Source organism: Carlito syrichta, unplaced genomic scaffold (assembly GCF_000164805.1).
Source record: "Carlito syrichta isolate Samal-C Ts95f unplaced genomic scaffold, Tarsius_syrichta-2.0.1 Scaffold308158, whole genome shotgun sequence".
NCBI classification, from domain to species: domain Eukaryota; kingdom Metazoa; phylum Chordata; class Mammalia; order Primates; family Tarsiidae; genus Carlito; species Carlito syrichta.
The window spans coordinates 787,333-806,076 of NW_007252254.1; the positions used below are offsets into that span (position 1 = coordinate 787,333).

At 42.4% G+C, this 18,744-nt stretch overlaps 1 protein-coding gene across 2 annotated transcripts in view; it reads right to left on the reverse strand.

Annotated features, from left to right (window-relative positions):
- Positions 1–14,770: 14,770 nt before the first annotated feature.
- GIGYF2 (GRB10 interacting GYF protein 2) overlaps positions 14,771–18,744 on the reverse strand; it is a 148,173-nt gene continuing 144,199 nt past the window's right edge. For both annotated transcript variants that reach the window (XR_002482370.1, XM_008065118.2), the window contains exon 29: positions 14,771–16,604. Coding sequence is in view for 1 of the 2 variants with exons in the window: in XM_008065118.2 (XP_008063309.1) it covers positions 16,537–16,604 (68 nt within the window). In the remaining variant the exon portion in view is untranslated. The remainder of the gene's footprint in view (positions 16,605–18,744) is intronic.

An 18,744-nucleotide genomic window follows, 5' to 3' on the forward strand; every position in this document is an offset into this window, starting at 1 on the left:
GTCATTAAATGCCTACATCCTCTTTTGCTCTTTGCCTCCCAGGCACTCTCCTCTGGTCCAGCACACTAACAGGGCTCCCTTGTGCCCACCCCAGTCACGCTGTCTTCTACTACCGTAGACTTAGGTGTCTACTTGTGAACTTCAAATAAATGGACTCATCTGATATGAACTCTCGTCTGGCTTTTTTCATTCAACACTCTGAGATTCATCCACGTTGCTGCATGTAGCAGGTCATTTGTACCGCTGAATAGTATTCAACTGTATGAATATGTCCAATTTATCCATTCTTTTATCCATTTGTCCCCTTTATTTATCCATATCCATTTGGGTTCTTGCCAGATTTGAGCTTTTATGAATACAGCTTCTATGAACATTCTTTTTTTTTTTTGAGTCAGAGTCTCACTCTGACGCTCAGGCTGGAGTACAGTGACACACTCATGGCCACCACAGCCTCGACTTGCTGGGCTCCGGCAATCCCATAGCCTCAGCCTTTCAAGTAGCTGGAACTACAGGCATGCGCTACCATGCTCGGCTTATTTTTTGATTTATTATAGGGACGCGGTCTCACCAAGTTGCCCAGGCAATCTCACTTAGGCGTTCCAAGATGCTGGGATTATAGGCTTGAGCCACTGCACCTGGCCCTCTGAACATTCTTTGTACATACCTTTTAGTGGGCAGGGGCACAAATTTATCTTGGTTCTATATCTCAATATTGAATTGCTAGGTCAGAGGGTAGATATATGGTGAACTTCTGTAGATACTGCCGAGCAGTTTTCCAACGTGTTTCTTTCAGCTTATCCTCTCATCAGCAGTAGGAGAGTTCCAGTTTCTCCACATCCTCACCAATACTTGGCATTACCAGTCTTTTTTTTTTCTTCTAGTCATTCTGATAGGTATGTGGTGGTATCTCACTGTGGTTTTGATTTGCATTTCCATGATTAATAAAGTTAACCACCTTTCTATATTTATTGGCCATAGGAATATCCACTTTTGTGAAGAGTCTTCTCTTTATTTTTTTTTTTGGTCTATATATTTAGTAGGGTGATCTATATTTTTAGAGTTTTTAAAATCCTATCAGGTATATGCAATTGGTGCCTTCAGATGAAGTGTTCACTGTTTTTGTGTCTGTCTCCACCCTACGACTGTTAAGTTCCAGTACAGCAGGGTCTATTTTTGTTCACCAACAAATGCATTCACAGAACCTAGTACCAGGCTTAGCCCACTGAACTTATTTGAATCCAATCATCTGGGACTTCTGGGATAGATTTGACATTGAGTATCTTCTCCCTTGTTCATTCATTCATTTGCTTATTTGCTCTCAGGCTGCCCCCTCTATCCTCACCTTTCTGTGCCTGCAACATCATGTAGCAAGGTCATATAGATTCAGATCCCCATCATAGTCCTCACACTTTTTACCAGCTGACTTCCTATTAGGATCTGCCAGTGGGAGGCACCGGTGGGAGATGGAGGGTGGATGGGGAGGAGAAATGACTCTTTCTACTTCAGATTTCTGACAGCATCTTGGGTGGTAGTGGCTGCAGCATTGGCAACAGTAACATTAGTGACAAAAGGTCAGGTGGTGGTGGCTGCAGGGGCAGCCATACAAGGCTGGAAGTATAGGCTCCTGGATCCTCTTCAGGAGTCCTATTGACAGTTTTCTGGCCTCTGAGTAATTTCTGCGCCTCAGCCCAGTGTGGTGTCGATTTTAAGTTACAGTGTCTAATTTCTGAGTAACCTGCCCTTCCCTCTTTTCTCCCTCAATCCTGTAAAAAAACAAACAAACAAAAACAACCTGTGTTAAATCTCCTTCTGTTTGAAATACCTAGAGTGGTCTCTGTTTTCTAGTCAGACTCTGACCAGCACAGTACTTGGTACCAGAAAATAGACACTCAGAGATCTGTTTCTGGCTTGAACTTGAATACAGTGAAGCTCATTTCCAGTGGAAAATGAGATGCTGGTAACACACGGCATGCCATATACTGAGACTTGCAGTCATTTAGCATAATGTGTCCATTAAAGACAAGGTTTAAAGGATCATGTGAATGCTGTACTTGATGTTTATGGTGGTGATTATGACCAAAAAAACAGTCAAGTGAATCGGCTACTACTTATAGCACTGGGTGCTTAGAAAAGAAAATGACAAGCTTGAGGCTTTAAATTCTAAGGTCAAGGCAAGATCAGAGAACTAGAGCATTTCTATAGCAGTCTTTTAAAACTCTTACTTCTTGTAGTAACAGGGCATAATTGACTGCAAATCAGACCCAAAGTTTAATCATGCAGGTTGCAGAATTACAATGTTAAGTTGAATTCATAGATTTGCTAATTCTCTTAGGTGAAATTCAAGGCACTGATTGGAAAGGAATGAGATACCGATATCTGGAATGGGGATATTTGAGTAGGTCAAATCTGAGAATCATCCACCTACAAATCCTTAGGCCTCCCTTGCAGAAGCAGCAGGCACTTCTGTCTGAAGAGAATAGCTTTTTCTCGTCTGAATAATAACCTCTCCTATTAAGTTGCCTTACAAGAAAAGCAAGACCCACCCTGACAACCCCTTCTTGCCTTCATACCCATAACTAGAGTTAGATATCAGCGTTCCTAAGAACAAACACAAAGTCTGACTTAGGAAAAAATAAATACAAACTAAAACTATGATTAATTTATGCTAGCAACAAATCACCAACTAAGTACCAAGTATGTAAGTCTACTAATCTATAATACAAACCTAGTGTGGAAATGAATTCTAAAGTGTTAGACTAAATGGACAAGATGTGACTATGACATCAGATCAGGCCACATGTACTGACAGGGGTGTGGTTAATGAAGATTCCGAATTGTTTTTCAACTCAAGCTCTTGGAGTATCTCTGTTTAGTTGACTGACCAAAACCTAGGCTCAATAGTAGAGGGACAGAGGCTCAACAGATGCAATGAGATGGAGAAGCCTAACTTAACGAAGAGGAGGGAAGCCAAAGGCTTAGGAAGAAAGGAACACTGAGACGGATTTATGTTAGGTGACACAAATCCACAAACTACATTTTTAGTAGGTCCCAAAGTATACTCCCTTTTACTAAGGCATTGAGAGATGTGTTGTTAAGAAGACCAGCATATATATTTTTTGCATATATATTTCACTGTTGCCCAGCCTGGAGTGCAGTGGCACGCTCACAGCTGCTGCAGCCTCAACCTGCTGTGCTCAGAGTGACTCTGACTTACTCTCGGCCTTCCAAGTAACTGGAACTAAAGGTGCATGCCACCAAGCCTGGCTAATTGTTTTGATTTGTTGTAGAAACGAGGTCTCACCAAGCTGCCCAGACTGGGCTCAGGCAATCCTTTCCCTCTGACTCCCAAAATGCTGGGATTACAGGCATTAACCATTGCACCCAGCTTGACCAGTGTCTTCAAAAAAGTCATGCAGTGGCTACTTTCTGAAGGTTAGGGTTGATGATCACTGGTTTCAATGGGAATAATGTGATTCTAAAGCACCAAAGGCCGAGTGGCAGCACTGAACTGCCACAGGCAAGGCTGATGCAAAAACTGCCAAGGATAGTAAAGACGAAGCCCCTAGGAACAAAATAGATGGACTACTGAGTTATTTAATATACAAAAAAAAACCCCAAAAAACAAGTGAACAGAAATCTGTATTTACCACAATGAGCATCAAGGTTGTCACCTAGTTCCAAGACCCAGAATCTCTTGACAGAAAGGGAGGAGACTTACCATTAAGGAAGGTCCCAGCAAGATGGCCACAAAAAGACAAAACAGTAAAACTTCCTTCAAATCTTCTCAAACATGTTGGCAGCCATAGATCAGAATAGCTGTGCACTGGGGGTTAAGAGATATATACATGTTTCAGGGATCATTCAACACTGACTCTGTGTTGACACTAATCTCTGGATACTCAAAATGCCATTGTGCTCACCAAAGTGAGAGCTTATGAAGTGATAGATGGAGTTGTGGCCTGAATCCATCTCAATGGAGGAGTAGGGAGAGAAGGCTGTCAAGGCACTGGAGTGGGCTGAGAATCTATCCTGGGGAGATAGGACAAGGCATAAGGTAAGGCCTAAGCCCTTGATGCATGCTCCATTAGCCCAACAGACTTTACCTATGCATTTACTTAATACACTCTCAGACCAGAAAAACAGTCTTAGTAACACAGATAGCTGCAATGAATAATCTTGTACATGTATTTCTATAAGGTTGGAAGTATACCTTTAGGGTAGATAAGTAAAAGGCTTGCAGCTCTTAGTGGTATTGATTAGCAATTGTGTAACCACTTTGGTGTATTAAGTGAAGAAGGCAATATTGAGGATAATTGGAGTCAGGTTTCTCAGTATCAGAGAAGAGAATTTCAAATATGGAAAGGACACAGATTAGAATGATCCTGTGGTGTCGAACTGAAATTGAAGATATCATCATGAACTCATGGTAGGTACAGGTAAATAGATATGTACAGCTATGTAAATGCACTATCTGTACATATACACATAAACTCCCCAACTCATCTGTGGGTACAATTTAGAAGCAATGAAACCCCAGCAATGAGCACACCTAGTGTCCAGATTTTGGTTTCTAGATACCATTCCTCACCAAAAGGAACCCAGGCTCCTTGGAGAAATGACTAATTCCATATTTGAGAAAGTAAAAATAGATGATGTGCCTAGAATGTGCTCAGAGTATGAGTAAGAAAGTGCTCAAAGTATGCTGGAGATATGCAAAAGGACATGGAAGCCAGCTCCAAATGGACTATTTGTGCACCAAAAAAATATCAGATAATGGTTGTTACACACTACATATGAATGTGTGTGTGCATGAAAAGCTCTGCCTTGGCCAGGCACAGTGGCTCAAGCCTGTAATCCCGGCACTTTGGGAGGCTGAGGTGAGGGGATTGCCTGAGCCCACGGGTTCTAGAACAGCCTGGGCAACTTGGCAAGACCTCATCTCTACAATAAAAAAAATAAAAGACTTAGCCAGGCGTGATAGCACCCACCTGTAGTTCTGGCTGCTTGGAAGGCTGGAGGCTGAAGGATTGTCTGAGCCCAGCAAGTTGATGCTGGGGTGGCTGTGAGGGTGCTACTGCACTGCACTCCAGCCTGGGCAATGGAATGAGACTCCAACTCAAAAAAAAACCTCTGCCTTATAGTAGAATGTTGATGAATAAATGTAAAAGGAATACTTGGCAAACACCTTAGTAATAACAATTCAAGCAAGAATCATCGATAGATGCTAAAACTAGTGGATGAAATTTTGATGAGAAATTGGATATTTAAATAGTCCCCCAACCTCCCACTACTGGGGAGAGGAGAACCTATTCAGTAAATGGTGCTGGGAAAACTGATAACCACATGCAGAAGATTAAAACAGGACCCATACCTATCCCCATACATAAAAATTAATTCTAAATGGATCACAGACCTAAATGTAAAACCTCTAACTGTAAGAACCTTAGAAAACGCAGGAGACACTCTTATGGAAGTTGGAACTGGCAACCAAATCTTGATCAAAGCCCAAAGTGCCCAGACCGTAAGAGGTAAGATAGATAGATAAGTGGGACCTCATTAAACTGACCAGCTTCTGCAAAGCCAAAGAAATCATCAAGAGAGGAGGGAGACAGCCCACAGATTGGGAAAAAATATTTGCCAACCCCATGTCTGACAAGGGCCTAACACTCAAACATGCCGAAAAGAAAAAAATAAACAGCCCCATTACAAAGTGGGTTAAAGATAAGAATAGACACTTCTCAAAAGACGACATACGAACAGCCAACAGACACATGAAAAAATGTTCAGACTCACTAGTCATCAAGGAGATGCAAATTAAAACTACACTGAGATACCACCTAACTCCAGTCAGAATGGCCATCATCAATAACTAAAAAAATAACAGATCTTGGAGAGGATGTGGCAAAAAGGGAACACTTCTACACTGTTGGTGGGAGTGCAAACTAGTTCAGCCTCTGTGGAAATCAGTGTGGCGATTCCTAAAAGTTCTAAAAATCAACCTTCCATATGACCCCACAATTTCCCTACTGAGAATAAACCTGGAAGAACTCAGGTCACTCTATGAAAAAGATACCTGCACAAATATGTTTATCGCAGCATTATTCACAATAGCAAAAACGTGAAACCAACTGTTCTGCCCATCAAAAGAGGACTAGATTTTTAAAATGTGGTACATATACACAATGGAATACTATGCAGCCATAAAGAAGAACAAAAACATGAACTTCGCAGCAACATGAATGGAATTAGAGTTTATAATACTGAGTGATCTCTCACAGAAGCCAAGAGCTGAATATCACATGTTCTTACTCATAAGTGGACCTTGAACAACTACTGTATTACTATAAGAAAAGGATTAAAAGTGGTGGGAAACTGCGGGGAGGTGGGATTGACAGTAGTCAATATCTGCCTGGGGAAGGGGGGGCATACCTCATCAATAAGTGTCCCTGCACAGTGATTATTTGTATACCTAGCTCTGAATTGTACCCCACAATTTTAAGTAAAAATTAAAAGAGAAAAAAAAAATAGTCCCCAAAGCATCTCCCACAAAGAGAAAAATCATTACAGTGGAGAAGCCTGGCAGACAACACCTTCACCAAGTAGTTAAAGCTGACATCACTGGTAATGCCTTAAACTGGCATCATGTGTCTCGTGCTTCTATAGTATTGCTGCCAAATAGCATCAAATCATGAGAAAACATTAGACAAATTCAAACTGAGGGCATTCTAAAAAGTAATTGTCCTCCACGCTAAGAAAAACAGCAAGTTATGAAAGATTCAGACAGATGGGGAACTGTTCCAGATGAAAGGAGACTCAAGAAACATGATCACTAGGACAGGGTGCCGTGGCTTAAGCCTGTAATCCCAGCACTTTGGGAGGCGTAGATGAGAGAATTGCTTGAGCCCAGGAGTTCCAGATCAGCCTGGGCAATATAGTGACACCTCACCTCTACTACAAAAAAATGGAAAAAATTAGCCAAGTGTGATGCATGTGCCTGTTCCCAGCCACTAGGGAAGATGAGGCAGAAGGATCCCTTGAGCCCAAGAGGTTGAGGCTGTGGTGAGCCGTGACCCTGCCACTGCACTCCAGTCTCCAGATACTAACTCAAAAAAAGAAAAACACGACAAGTAAATGCAAAAGTGATCATGAATGACATCCTGCACCTTTTTAAAGAAATACAAAAATTAGTGGAACAATTGGTGAAATATGAGTGAAGCCCAGCTATTAACAGCATTGTATTATTCGTTTTCTGATTTTGATAACTATACTGTGGTTATGTAAGAGAATGACCTTGTTTTGAGGAAATACACCCTGAAGTGTTTAGGAATAAGGGAAATAATGTACACAACTTACTCTCAAATTGTTAATTTAAAAATTTTTCTTCTGACCGCCAGATGTTTGTGAAGACCTATGGGAGAGATTAAAAAAAAAAAAAAAAAATCTTGAATGTAGCTATTGAGAGAAAGTAATAAAACAGATATGGTAAAATGCTAACAAGTGAAAACTTGGGTGAAGATAGTTTATGTGTGAGTCCTTTGTACTGGGTTTATAACTTTTTTTAAAGTCTGAAGTTAGTTTAAAATAAAAAGCACCCTCTTCCCGCAAAAATCAGTTTTTCAATGACTAATTAAATAAACCTAGGCAATAATCGTCTGTTAAACTGCTAAATGTAAGAGCTATAGGATTTTTGATGTGGGTGAGTCAACCTGATAGCAACAGGATGGATGAATTCTGACGTAAGTAAAAATGCAACAACCAGACAATTTTGCTTCCAATGTGACTATGCAGCAGCAGAAAGGATACCACGCCACCAAAAAAGTATTCTTATGGGGGGAGTGGGGCAGAGACAACCTGGATTTAGTCAAGCTTCTAAATCTCATTTACAGGAGAGATGGGGGAGATGGGGAAATTTATACCATAAGGACACTCCCTGCTAAATCCAGAATATGGACTGTTCTATGAATAAATGATCCAGTTTTTCAACTTTTTTTTTTTTTAGGTACAATTGTTAAGACTAAAAGAGATTTAAATCATAACAACCCAATGCAATGCACATCATTTTGATTTTGAATCAAACTTTATAAAAAGACACTTGAGACTGAGAGTCATCTTTGGACAGGGATTGCTGTTAAAGGCGATAAGGCATTGCGGCTCGCTCCTTTTTAAGTGTCCTCTGTTACCATGTACATTAAAATATTTATAAGTGACATGGCATCTGGCACTTGCTTTAAAATATTCTAAGAGGGCCAGGTGTGGTGGCTTACGCTTGTAATCCCAGCACTCTGGGAGACTGAGGCAGGGGAATTGCTTGAGGCCAGAAGCTCAAGACCAGCCTGGGCAACATAGTGAGACCCTGTCTCTACAAAAAAAATTTAAAAAGAAAGAAAGAAAGTTGGGCGTGGTGGCTCATGCCTATATTAATCCCAGAATTTTGAGAGGCTCAGGTGGGAGGACTGCTTGAGACCAGGAGTTTGAGACCAGCCTGGGCAACATAGTGAGACCTCATCTCTCAAAAAAAAAAACTTAAAAAAAAAATTCTAAGGAAACAAAGTTTGATAAGTATCACAAAATGGGCAAAGTATTAATCATTGTTGAAACTGGGTTATATTAGGTAGGCATTTGTTATATTAGGTAGGAGTTAGTTTACTTCTGGGTATATTTAAATTTTTCATTAAAAAAACTGACTGGAGACAGCAGCAACCCAATGACCGCATGACTACTGCAGCCTCAGATCCCTTGGGCATGAAGGCTCAGGTCATTCAGCAGATGAGGGGTTGGCAGAGAGTGAATGGAACTTGGAATGGAAAGTGAAGATAGCAAACCAGTGTCACCTAGTCTCATGACCAGGTACAGAAATAAGCACTGTAGCTATGTATATTTTATACCTTCCTACATATACATACATGTTTATAGATATGAATCAACTTTTCTCCTTCTACTTTCCCATATTAATTTGTACATAATAAAATTTAGTCTTCATACTATCAGATAGCCAGATTAAGACTAAGTGGACTAGGAGTGTCACCTAAAAATGGACATGACCGATGGATGGGACTAATAGATGACGTTAGTGGCTTCCCTCGTTGCTAATCTTTCAATAACCTTCCCTTCCTTCATTTTCCTCCCAATCCCTCCACTTTTCACATTTCTTTTGATTATCTAGGATGGTTTCTATTTCATGATGGAACACTAACCTGCTTAAGGCTCCATTTCATGTTACCAAAGTCAGAAAATCCTAATAGGTAACTCTGGCTCCCTACGCAAGGTTCACCACGCTTGCATTTCAACTTGGGCCTCCTTCAGTAAAACTGCAAAGGGCTATTTGTCATGTATCATCAGGAAGTCAAGTGTCTGCAGTCCACTACTGCACACACCACTCACATTCACACTCTTGGAAGGCAGGACTGAAACCTCCCAGCTCAGCCAGGCTGGTGGGTACCTACACAGGCTGCCCATCAGAACCCTAGGGAACTTACACAAAGTTTCCAGTGCAGCCTCCCAATCCAGATTAGAAACTTGAGGACACTTACTTCTTGTTTCAAGTTCCTCAGGTGATCTGGGACAACCCTCATATAACAGGAGAGGAAACTGAGGCCCAGAGACAGGACAGGAAGGACTGGCTAATAACGAGGTTGGTGCTGACATACAGCCTTCTGGAACCCATGTCACATTGCCCCCTGGGGGTTACTTCTTCATACTAATTTTAAGAAGGTGCTTGCCCTGATTTAAAGTAATTCCCAGCTGGGCTCAGTGGCTCAGCCTGTAATCCCACGCTTTGGGAGGCTGAGGTGAGTGGATTGCCTGAGTTCGTGGGTTTGAGACCCGCCTGGGCAACTTGGTGAGACCTCATCTCTACAATAAATCAAAAAATCAGTCAGGCATGGTAGCGCCTGCCTGTAATTCTGGCTACTTGGAAGGCTGAGGCGGATGGATCGCCGGAGCCCAGCAGGTCGAGGCTGCAGTGGCCGGGAGCAGCCACTGCACTTCAGTCTGGGCGACAGAGTGAGACTCCAACTCAAAAAAAAAAAAATTAATTCCCCCTACTACGTCGCTATATATGCACCCACAAAGACCCTTCTCACTTGCAAAATGGCCTATAAATAGTATTTGTCAAGCAATTATATGCTGGGATACAAATACTGTGTCACGGCCAGGTGCAGTGGCTCAGCCTGTAATCCCAGCACTTTGAGAGGCAGAGAGTGGATTGCTTGAGCCCGTGGGTTTAAGAGCAGCAACTTGGCAAGATCTTGTCTCTACAATAAATCAAAAATTAGCCGGGAATGGTAGCATGCATCTGTGGTTCCAGCTACTTGGAAGGCTGAGGTGGAAGGATTGCCAGAGCCCAGCAGGTGGATGCTGGGGTGGCCGTGAGTGTGCCACTACACTCCAGCCTGGGCGACAGAGTGAGACTCCAACTCCCTAAATAAATAAATAAATACTATGTCACTACATTTCAAGTTATTGATCACAACTGCTTGATAGTTCTCATTTCATAGGCGTATGTGTGTTGGGGGTGGGGTGGGGGGAATACAGAGAGAAACTTGCCCCAAGTAGATCATGAGACAAATGTGCAAACCTGACTGCTGGACTCCAGGGCCCCCATTTAAAAAACCACTCCCAGTTTTCCTCCGTAAGGTACTCTGATACACACGGAGGAGCCTGGGCAACACAGCAAGTCCTCATTTCTACAAAAAAATAAAAATAACAAATTAGCTGGGCATGGTGGTGTATGCCTGTAGCCCCAGCTACTTGGGATACTGAGCTGGAAGGATTGCCTGAGCCCAGGAGGCCAAGGCTGCAACGAGCCATTATTGTGCCACTACACTCCAGTCTGGGCAACAAATGCCCATGACTCAAAAAAAAAAAAAAAAAACCCTGATTCTATGTAGAATCGGAAAATAAGACACACAGCAAGGTTGAGCCACTGGCACCTGCTCCAGGTCCCTGGACCTACCTAAGAACAGAACCCAGAGTTTACTGAGAGTCCCCTCCTTGGGAAAGATTAGGCTCCTGGGTCTACAAGCAAAACTGGAGTAGCCACTAAGATTGTTTCCCCAGTCAGTGTTGCAAAGGCTCCACTATCTCATGTTTCCCACTTCAAAACAGAAGACTAAAGTGAATGTGACAGAGACTGCAACTGCCAATTCCAATGGCACTTGGGATGGCAAAGCACTCAAATTCCCAAACCTCCAGACTTTCTTGCAACTAACTGTAGTTATGTGCCTGCATTCTTGCTAGTAAGACTTAAGACGCTGGGTAGTGCTCCCAAAAAAGCTCCTTTAAGAGGGCCAAGAAGGGAGGTGTGCTCCTTTCGCCTCACCCCATTCCATGCCCCTGCCTGCAATATGAGCATGATGGTTGGTGCTCTAACAATCACTCTGAACCATGAATGAACTTGAAGATGGAAGCCACAATCGGGATGGTGAAACAGAAGCCTTGGACCAATGATCTCCAACTTCACTTGAAAATTAACTATCAGGCCGGATTTGGTGGCTCAGCCTGTAATCCCAGCACTTCAGGAGGCCAAGGCGAGTGGACTGCCTGAGTTCAAGACCAGCCTGGGCAATTTGACAAGACCTCATCTCAACATAAATCAAAAATTAGCTGGGTGTGGTAGCACATGCCTGTAGTTCGGCTACTTGAAAGGCTGAGCCGGAAGGATCGCCAGAGCCCAGCAGGTTGACGCTGGGGTGGTTGTGAGTGTCCAACCGCATTCCAGCCTGGGCGATGGAGTGAGACACCAACTCAAAAATAATAATAATAAATAAACTATCTTGTTACTCTGTGTCTTGCTACATGCAACCAAACCTAATACAGACCCGCTGACCATTCCCAGGAACATTTCTGATGCTTGAGGAGGAGTTCAAAGGAAAAAGCAATTTGCTACCAAAGGAATCTAATCTACCACTGCTTCACTGGGGGGAGGCAGGGAGCACAAGTAAACAATCCTTGAAGAGTTGGTCATGGCCGGGAGTGGTGGCTCACAGCTGTAATCCCAGCACTTTGGCAGACCAAGGCAGGAGGACTGCTTGAGCCCAGGAGTTTGAGACCAGTTTGGGCGACATAGCGAGACCTCATCTGTATTTTGAAAAAATAAAAAAATTAGCCTGGCATGGTGGCACATGCCTGTAGTCCCAGCTGCTCAGGAGACTGAGGTGGAAGGATCACCTGAGCACAGGTCAAGGCTGCAGTGAGTCAGTATTGTGCCACTGCACTCCAGCCTAGGTAACAGAGTGAGACCCTGAATCAAAGGAAAAAAAAGTGATGTCTCTGCTTCTTGTGATCAGCTGGACTGAAATGAGTTTTGAGGTGATTGTGAGTTCCATTCGCAAGACATCACTGCTTTGCCAGTAGTGAAACGGGAGGCAGTGACAGCTTTCAGCTCGCAGAGCAGCTATTAGAAAAAAAGTTCACTTCTCTTCCTTACCAGCACCTCTGTGCTGTTTCTCTCATACTGTGAACCAAAGTCATGGTGTAACTTTAGTTATAAAACATTCCCACTGATTAATTCCTGGAGGGAAACTCACCTCTTGAAGGTTTAGGCTCCCAGTCAGAACTAGCACTACCAAAAGCTATATAGGTTCATCATTCTCAGGGAATCTAGCAACATCTGCAAAGTAAGTGTCACACACCTGGCTGCTTCAAGGTTCTGACTCTCCAAGGTCCCAAGCAAACACTGCAGCTTCCTTACGAGTATGTGACTGAACTCAAAACACCAAAGTTACCCTCCAGAGTTGGATTTTTGTTGTTGTTCTAAGAAATCCATCAACTCTTAAGTCCAACTTCCATTTGGAATGTGCTCCAGTTGTACCTTAATCTACTTAGAATGTACATGCCTGCTGCTCTTTTGATGGAGCTCTATTTCATACATAGGAAGCACAGCATAGAAGTATGCTCATTTCAAAGGACCACTTCTGTTTAAGGACCACTTCTGTTTAGAGTCAAACATGTATTTTAATTGTTATTAATTATGCAGAGAGGGATATTTTGTTTAAAATTACCAGTTTTGTCACCAGGTCAATTTTAAAGAAGGGTGGAGATATACGTGTGTGTGTGTGTGTGTGTGTGTGTGTGTATTCGTTATCCACCCTGAAAATATCCAATATCCACCCTGAAATTAATACAAGTTGGGCACACTGACACATGCCTATAGTTTCAGCTACTTGGGAGGCTAAAGCTGGAGGGTCTCTTTAGCCCAGGAATTTGAGATCAGCTTGGACAAGACAGTGTGACTCCATGTACAAAACAAAAACAAAAAAACATAAAACATGCTCAATTTAGAGCCAATGAAAATAAAGTCCTTGATGTATATGCATAAATTCATTTTATGCAGATATTCCCCCCACATGGCTACAGTATCTCCCATCACACACACTCTTCTATGATGTGACCTTGCCACTCCTTTCCTCAAGGAGGATGGGAGAGAGGCCCATGCTCCCTCCCCTTGAGTCTGAGGGGGCTTGTGAGTACTCTGATGGAATACAGTGTCACAGAAGTGACCCTACGTGAATCCTGAGCTTAGAGGAGTTCAGAAAAGGTAATACAGTTTCTGCCTGGTTTTCTAGGGGGAAGCCAACCATCACACAGTAAGTCCAATTACTCTGAAGCTGCCACTGTGGAGAGGGAATATATAGCTTCTGTAGTCACAATCCAGCTGAGTTCTTAGCTGATAGCCAGCATCAACTGCCATCAAACAACTGAGCACCTTGGAAAACCCACCTAATTAAGCCTTTGAAGAACTGCAGCCCCAGAAGACATCCGACCACAACCACAGGACACCCCATGAAAAGAACTACCTAGCTGAGCTTTCCCAAATTCTTGACCCATAAAATTAACAACAAAATAAAGCAACTGTTATAAGACAATTTGGAGGTAATTTGTTATGCAGCAACAGTAACCAGAACACCAACTACCTTGGGGAAAGTCTCCATAATCAAACTGTCTTGTCTTTGGACATTTTCCAAATATCTAAATTTTTTTAAAAAGGGCACAGTGGTACATGCCTGTAGTCCCAGCTACTCAGGAGGCTGAAATGGGAGGATCGCTTGAACTCAGGAGTTTAAGACCTACCTGGGCAATATAGTAAGACTCTATTCTCCAGAAAACAAAACAAAAAAACCTGGAAGCAAACAGTGTACAAAATACTTCAAAACTCAGGAAGAGTGAAGAAAATTTGGAAATAAGTTCATAGAAGGGAATTAGAAAATGGCAGGTTTTTGTGAGCAGATGAGAATATGAGAGAGTGTAAAACTGAGAGAGACAGAAACTAACGTTCCCAGGGAAGAGTTTCTTTCTACTAAGTGGGAAATTCCGCAGATAGAAGCAAGTCTCCTGGTTAAGCAAATGGAATGTTCCATGACCAAAATGACTGCGTTCCCTGTAATCTGTCCACTCCACTTTCAATTTCCAAAAATTTATTTCCATTTTTCCTGAACACACACACACAGTGGAGTCTGGTTGAGAAGATGTGGACAAGCCCTAGAGAGGCACATTCAGAGAGGGGTGTGTCACTGGTGTGAGGGCAGGGGCCCATCTACAGCAGAAAGGGACAGTCAAAGGAGAGAAGACATTTGGTCAAACTTACTGATGTTTGCCTTGAACTCTACATTCTCAAATACAGAACCAGCCAGTGTTCCATGGTCTGGCAGAGAAAACCATGACTGTCTCCATGTCTCGGGTGCTTGGAGCTTTTCCACTGTGCCAAAAGGAACAGTTTAGTGCAAAACTCAGCCTCAACAAAGGCGAGTACAAGAGGTAAGCTCAGATAGAATACAACCAGGTTTTATTTAATTTCTTTATTTTCCTCCACACTGGCAAAAATTCCGAGGGAGCTTAAAGTTTTGTAAACATTTTAACTATCCCTCTTTCCCACCCCCCTCTTGAATTTACAAAGCAAGGGAGAGTAGGAGTCCCAATTTTAATGGTTTCCCATCTCCTCATGCTATTTGATCCAAAAACTATGTACAAGTTTGTAGCAGTCTCTGTATAGTTATTATACATGTTTAGGAGGGAGGGAGGCAAGAAGGGATAGGGAGAATGGTGAACCAAAATGATAAAAATAGAAGTCAAATATAATTCTCCAAGACCAAACTGCTCTCAGAGCAACTCCAGCCTTCTTCAGGCAACAATGACAAAAAGCATAGGTGCCTGACCAGGAGCCGACCAAACCATGCACTGTTAGCACAGGTGCAGTCACCCGAAGCTCCAACCTAAGTGTGAGTGGCAATGCCGGGTTATGTTCTGTAGGGGTTTGGTGGAGGCAGGAAGAATACCTGTTTATAAATAGGACTTGAGTACATTTCTACTTGAAGTGAAAGGTATTAGGAGGCAGTGACCAGAAGTCGGCCCGGGCTTTCCGCTCCTGTTCTCACCCATTCCCTCCAGCCCACTGCATCCTCCTGAATAGTGGTTTCCATGGATGAAGGTCTTAAAGTTGGTCAGGTTTTGTACATTCTCTTTTCAGAAAAGACAAGCAACTTGCCATCCCAGAATCTTTAAACAAAACCTTTTCCAGGCCACAGCAAGACACACACGCAATGCTCTGAGGAACCAGATGAAATTCCAGGCTTTTATCAGAAGCAAAAGTTTATCCCTATCCAAAATGAAATTATACAAATTCATACATATGATAAAGATCCTAACTGCCTCTTAAACGAGACAAATTTTCAGCAGAAGGGCCCAAAACAAACTGGTCCTAGTCCTCTGAAGTAAAAATATTTATGGGAAAAATCAGTTTTGTAAGAAAGAAAAATTAAGAATAAGTCCCTCTCCCAGGTCATAGGGTTTTTCCTTTGACCAATCAGGTTGGAGTATGCCAGGGGAGAAGTCAGCTTGCTCAGGAGTCACTATCTAATGAAGAAAAACATAAATTCTTTCTCCGAAAGGATGCTCAGAAAGAATAGATGAGGGATGTGCAACATCAAACCAACCTAAACTCCACCCCACTCAGGGCTCCTGATGCAATCCCAAAGTTAGCCGTGGCAATGCAACATTCAGACTGGGAAAGCTCTAACTGTCTCTGATGGACCCTCGAGTCACAGTCCATGGGATGTTTTGTTGCTGGCCAGTGTCTGTTAACCATTAACTTTCTTCATGATTGCACCAGTTAGACCTCTTCCCCTAATTGGGGAGGTGAGGGGTGGGGGAAGGAGAAGAAGAAAAAACAAAACAGAAGAAAAAAGTGACAAAAGAAAGCAAGCTGCTATTGGCAGATCCCAACACACTTTCCAGGAGATAGTAGGTGAAATCACAGCACAGTGGACGTGTGCTGCCCAAAATCAGCCTTGTTGGGGAATAATCCTAACTGCCACCCCCAAGACACAGGGTCCAGTCCACTTATCTACAGTCTGAGATATTCGCCAACAAAAACAGTTTAAAGAATCTGGAACACAAAGGGCTAGAAGAAAAAGCCTGAGATGATCGGTTCTGTGATTTGTTGCAAAGTGAGAGAGTAAATGGTGAATAAGTGTTGTATCCAAAGGTGGAGACTCCATAGTTGGCAGACAGGAGAAGGAAGGCCAGTTCTCTGGCAGGTGCTCAGTAGTCATCCAAAGTCTCTATTTCACCCATATTGAGTCGCTCCGATGATGCATTGACTGAAAATCCTGCAGGAAAAAAATGAGTTATGAGTGATCACACTCAGACAACCAAGTAGCTCAAATCCAAGGCAGTGGGCTGGAATACGTCTCATCTTTGAGCGTAACATGCGGAACTAAAGAGAGACAGAAGAAGGACAAAAATCACAGCAGTAGCTTTTTGTTTTTCCAACGAAAGATTTCTGTTTTATTTCTTATGGCTCTGAGAAAACAAAACAAAACAGCACTACCACTTAAAAAGAACTGCAAAGCACTGCCTTAGAGAATCTGAGAAGATAATGTAATGTAAGTGTGTTAAGGACAGGCCAGGCTAGCCCTGGGGAAAAGTTAATTTAGGTCTACCTTGAAAGAAAGTGTGTGTGTATATGTGTGTGTCTACGTGGAGGGGTGGGGAGGCACACACTAAGTACTCTGTAACTACTTAGCCACATGACTTTGAAATCTGAGTGGGATTAATACTCCTTCAACCTCAGACTCACTTTAGTGGGAATACATTTTCCTATAGTCAAAAACTTTGTCAAGATTATGGTCAGGAGCTTTTGCCATTCAGTGGTGGGAGGCTTCAAGGAAGACCCATTGTAAGATCCTCAGAGCCCTCACAGCTTCTCTTTCCAACATTAGAACAAAAAAATTAAAGTACTTTATTCAGTTCAACCTACTGTCAGCGTATCTGCTCCCTCCCCCCCAAAAGAATGTTAGCAATACTTGATTAACCAAAATGGAATCTGGTTTAGAAAAAAACAGTACTAGCACACTACTGAAGGCAACAAAAAGTACTCACAAACACAACTGACATTTGAAAACCTATGCTTAATGCCAATGATCACATGTATGTAATTTTCCCCAAATCTCCATAATCATAGGTTGATAAATAAAATTATGGTGAACACCACCTCTCTGAATTGAGTGACTCTCAAAAAACTTTCCTATTCATCTCCCCTGAGTGAAATCCCAAACTTTTTTAGCTGCTGGAAAGTGTATTTGAATACCAAAAAAGCAAATAGGCAATGTGCTCTATTCTAAAAGCAGTTCTGTTAATATTAGTTGGGTTTTCTTCACCCTCTTTTTTTTGTTCTTTAACATTCAAGTTTTCAAACAAACACACATTTGAAATGTACCAATAATAAACAAAAACGCCTTACATAACAAAAACAGCCTGACTCAAAAATATCATGACTTGAAAAAAATAAACATGCCTATTTATTAACCAAGGAAACTGTGGTGCAAGCTGCTTACAAGGCTGAAACCCCATCCCATCAACTACGTTCCCATAACCCACAAAACATTTTTTTCCCTTGAAAATAATGAAAAGCTCAGTGTTCATATTTTTAAAGTAATGGTTTAATTAGGTAAGTGCAAGAACCTAAAGGTCAATCTATGATAGGAACTACCGCTTTATTCTAATGGAGGTGTTTTTGGCTTCATGTATGTGTGTGTGTGTGTATATATATATATACACATATATATATATTTTTTTGAGTTGGAGTCTCACTCCGTCACCCAGGTTGGAGTGCGGTGGCACGCTCATGGCCACTGCAGCCTTGACCTGCTGGGCTCCGGCAATCCTTCCACCTCAGCCTTCCAAGCAGCTGGAACTATAGGCGAGCGCTACAATGCTTGGGTAATTTTTTTTTTTTAATTGTAGAGATGAGGTCTCACCAAGTTGCCCTGGCTGGTCTCAAACCCACAGGCTCAGGCAATCCACTCGCCTCGGCCTCCCAAAGTGCTGGGATTACAGGTTGAGCCACCAAGCCCGGCCCTGTATATTTTAAGAATAAAAGCCAGGCATGACAGCTCATGCTTGTAATCCAATCACTTTGGGAGGCCAAAGTGGGAGAACTGCTTGAGTTCAGGAGTTTGAGACCAATCTAAGCAACACAATGAGACCCTGTCCCTACAAAAAATTTTTAAAAATTAGCTGGGCATGGTGGCATGTGCCTACAGTCCCAGCTATTTGGGAGACTGAGGCAGAAGGATAGCCTAAGCCCAGGAAGTCCAGGTTGCAGTGAGCTGTGATCATGCCATTGTACTCCAACCTGGGTGACCAAGTGAGACTTCAACACAAAAGAAAAAAAAAAGGAGAAGAACAACAGATAAATTGTGATTAAAAAACAATAGAGAGAAATGAAATGCTTAAAAATAATAAGTT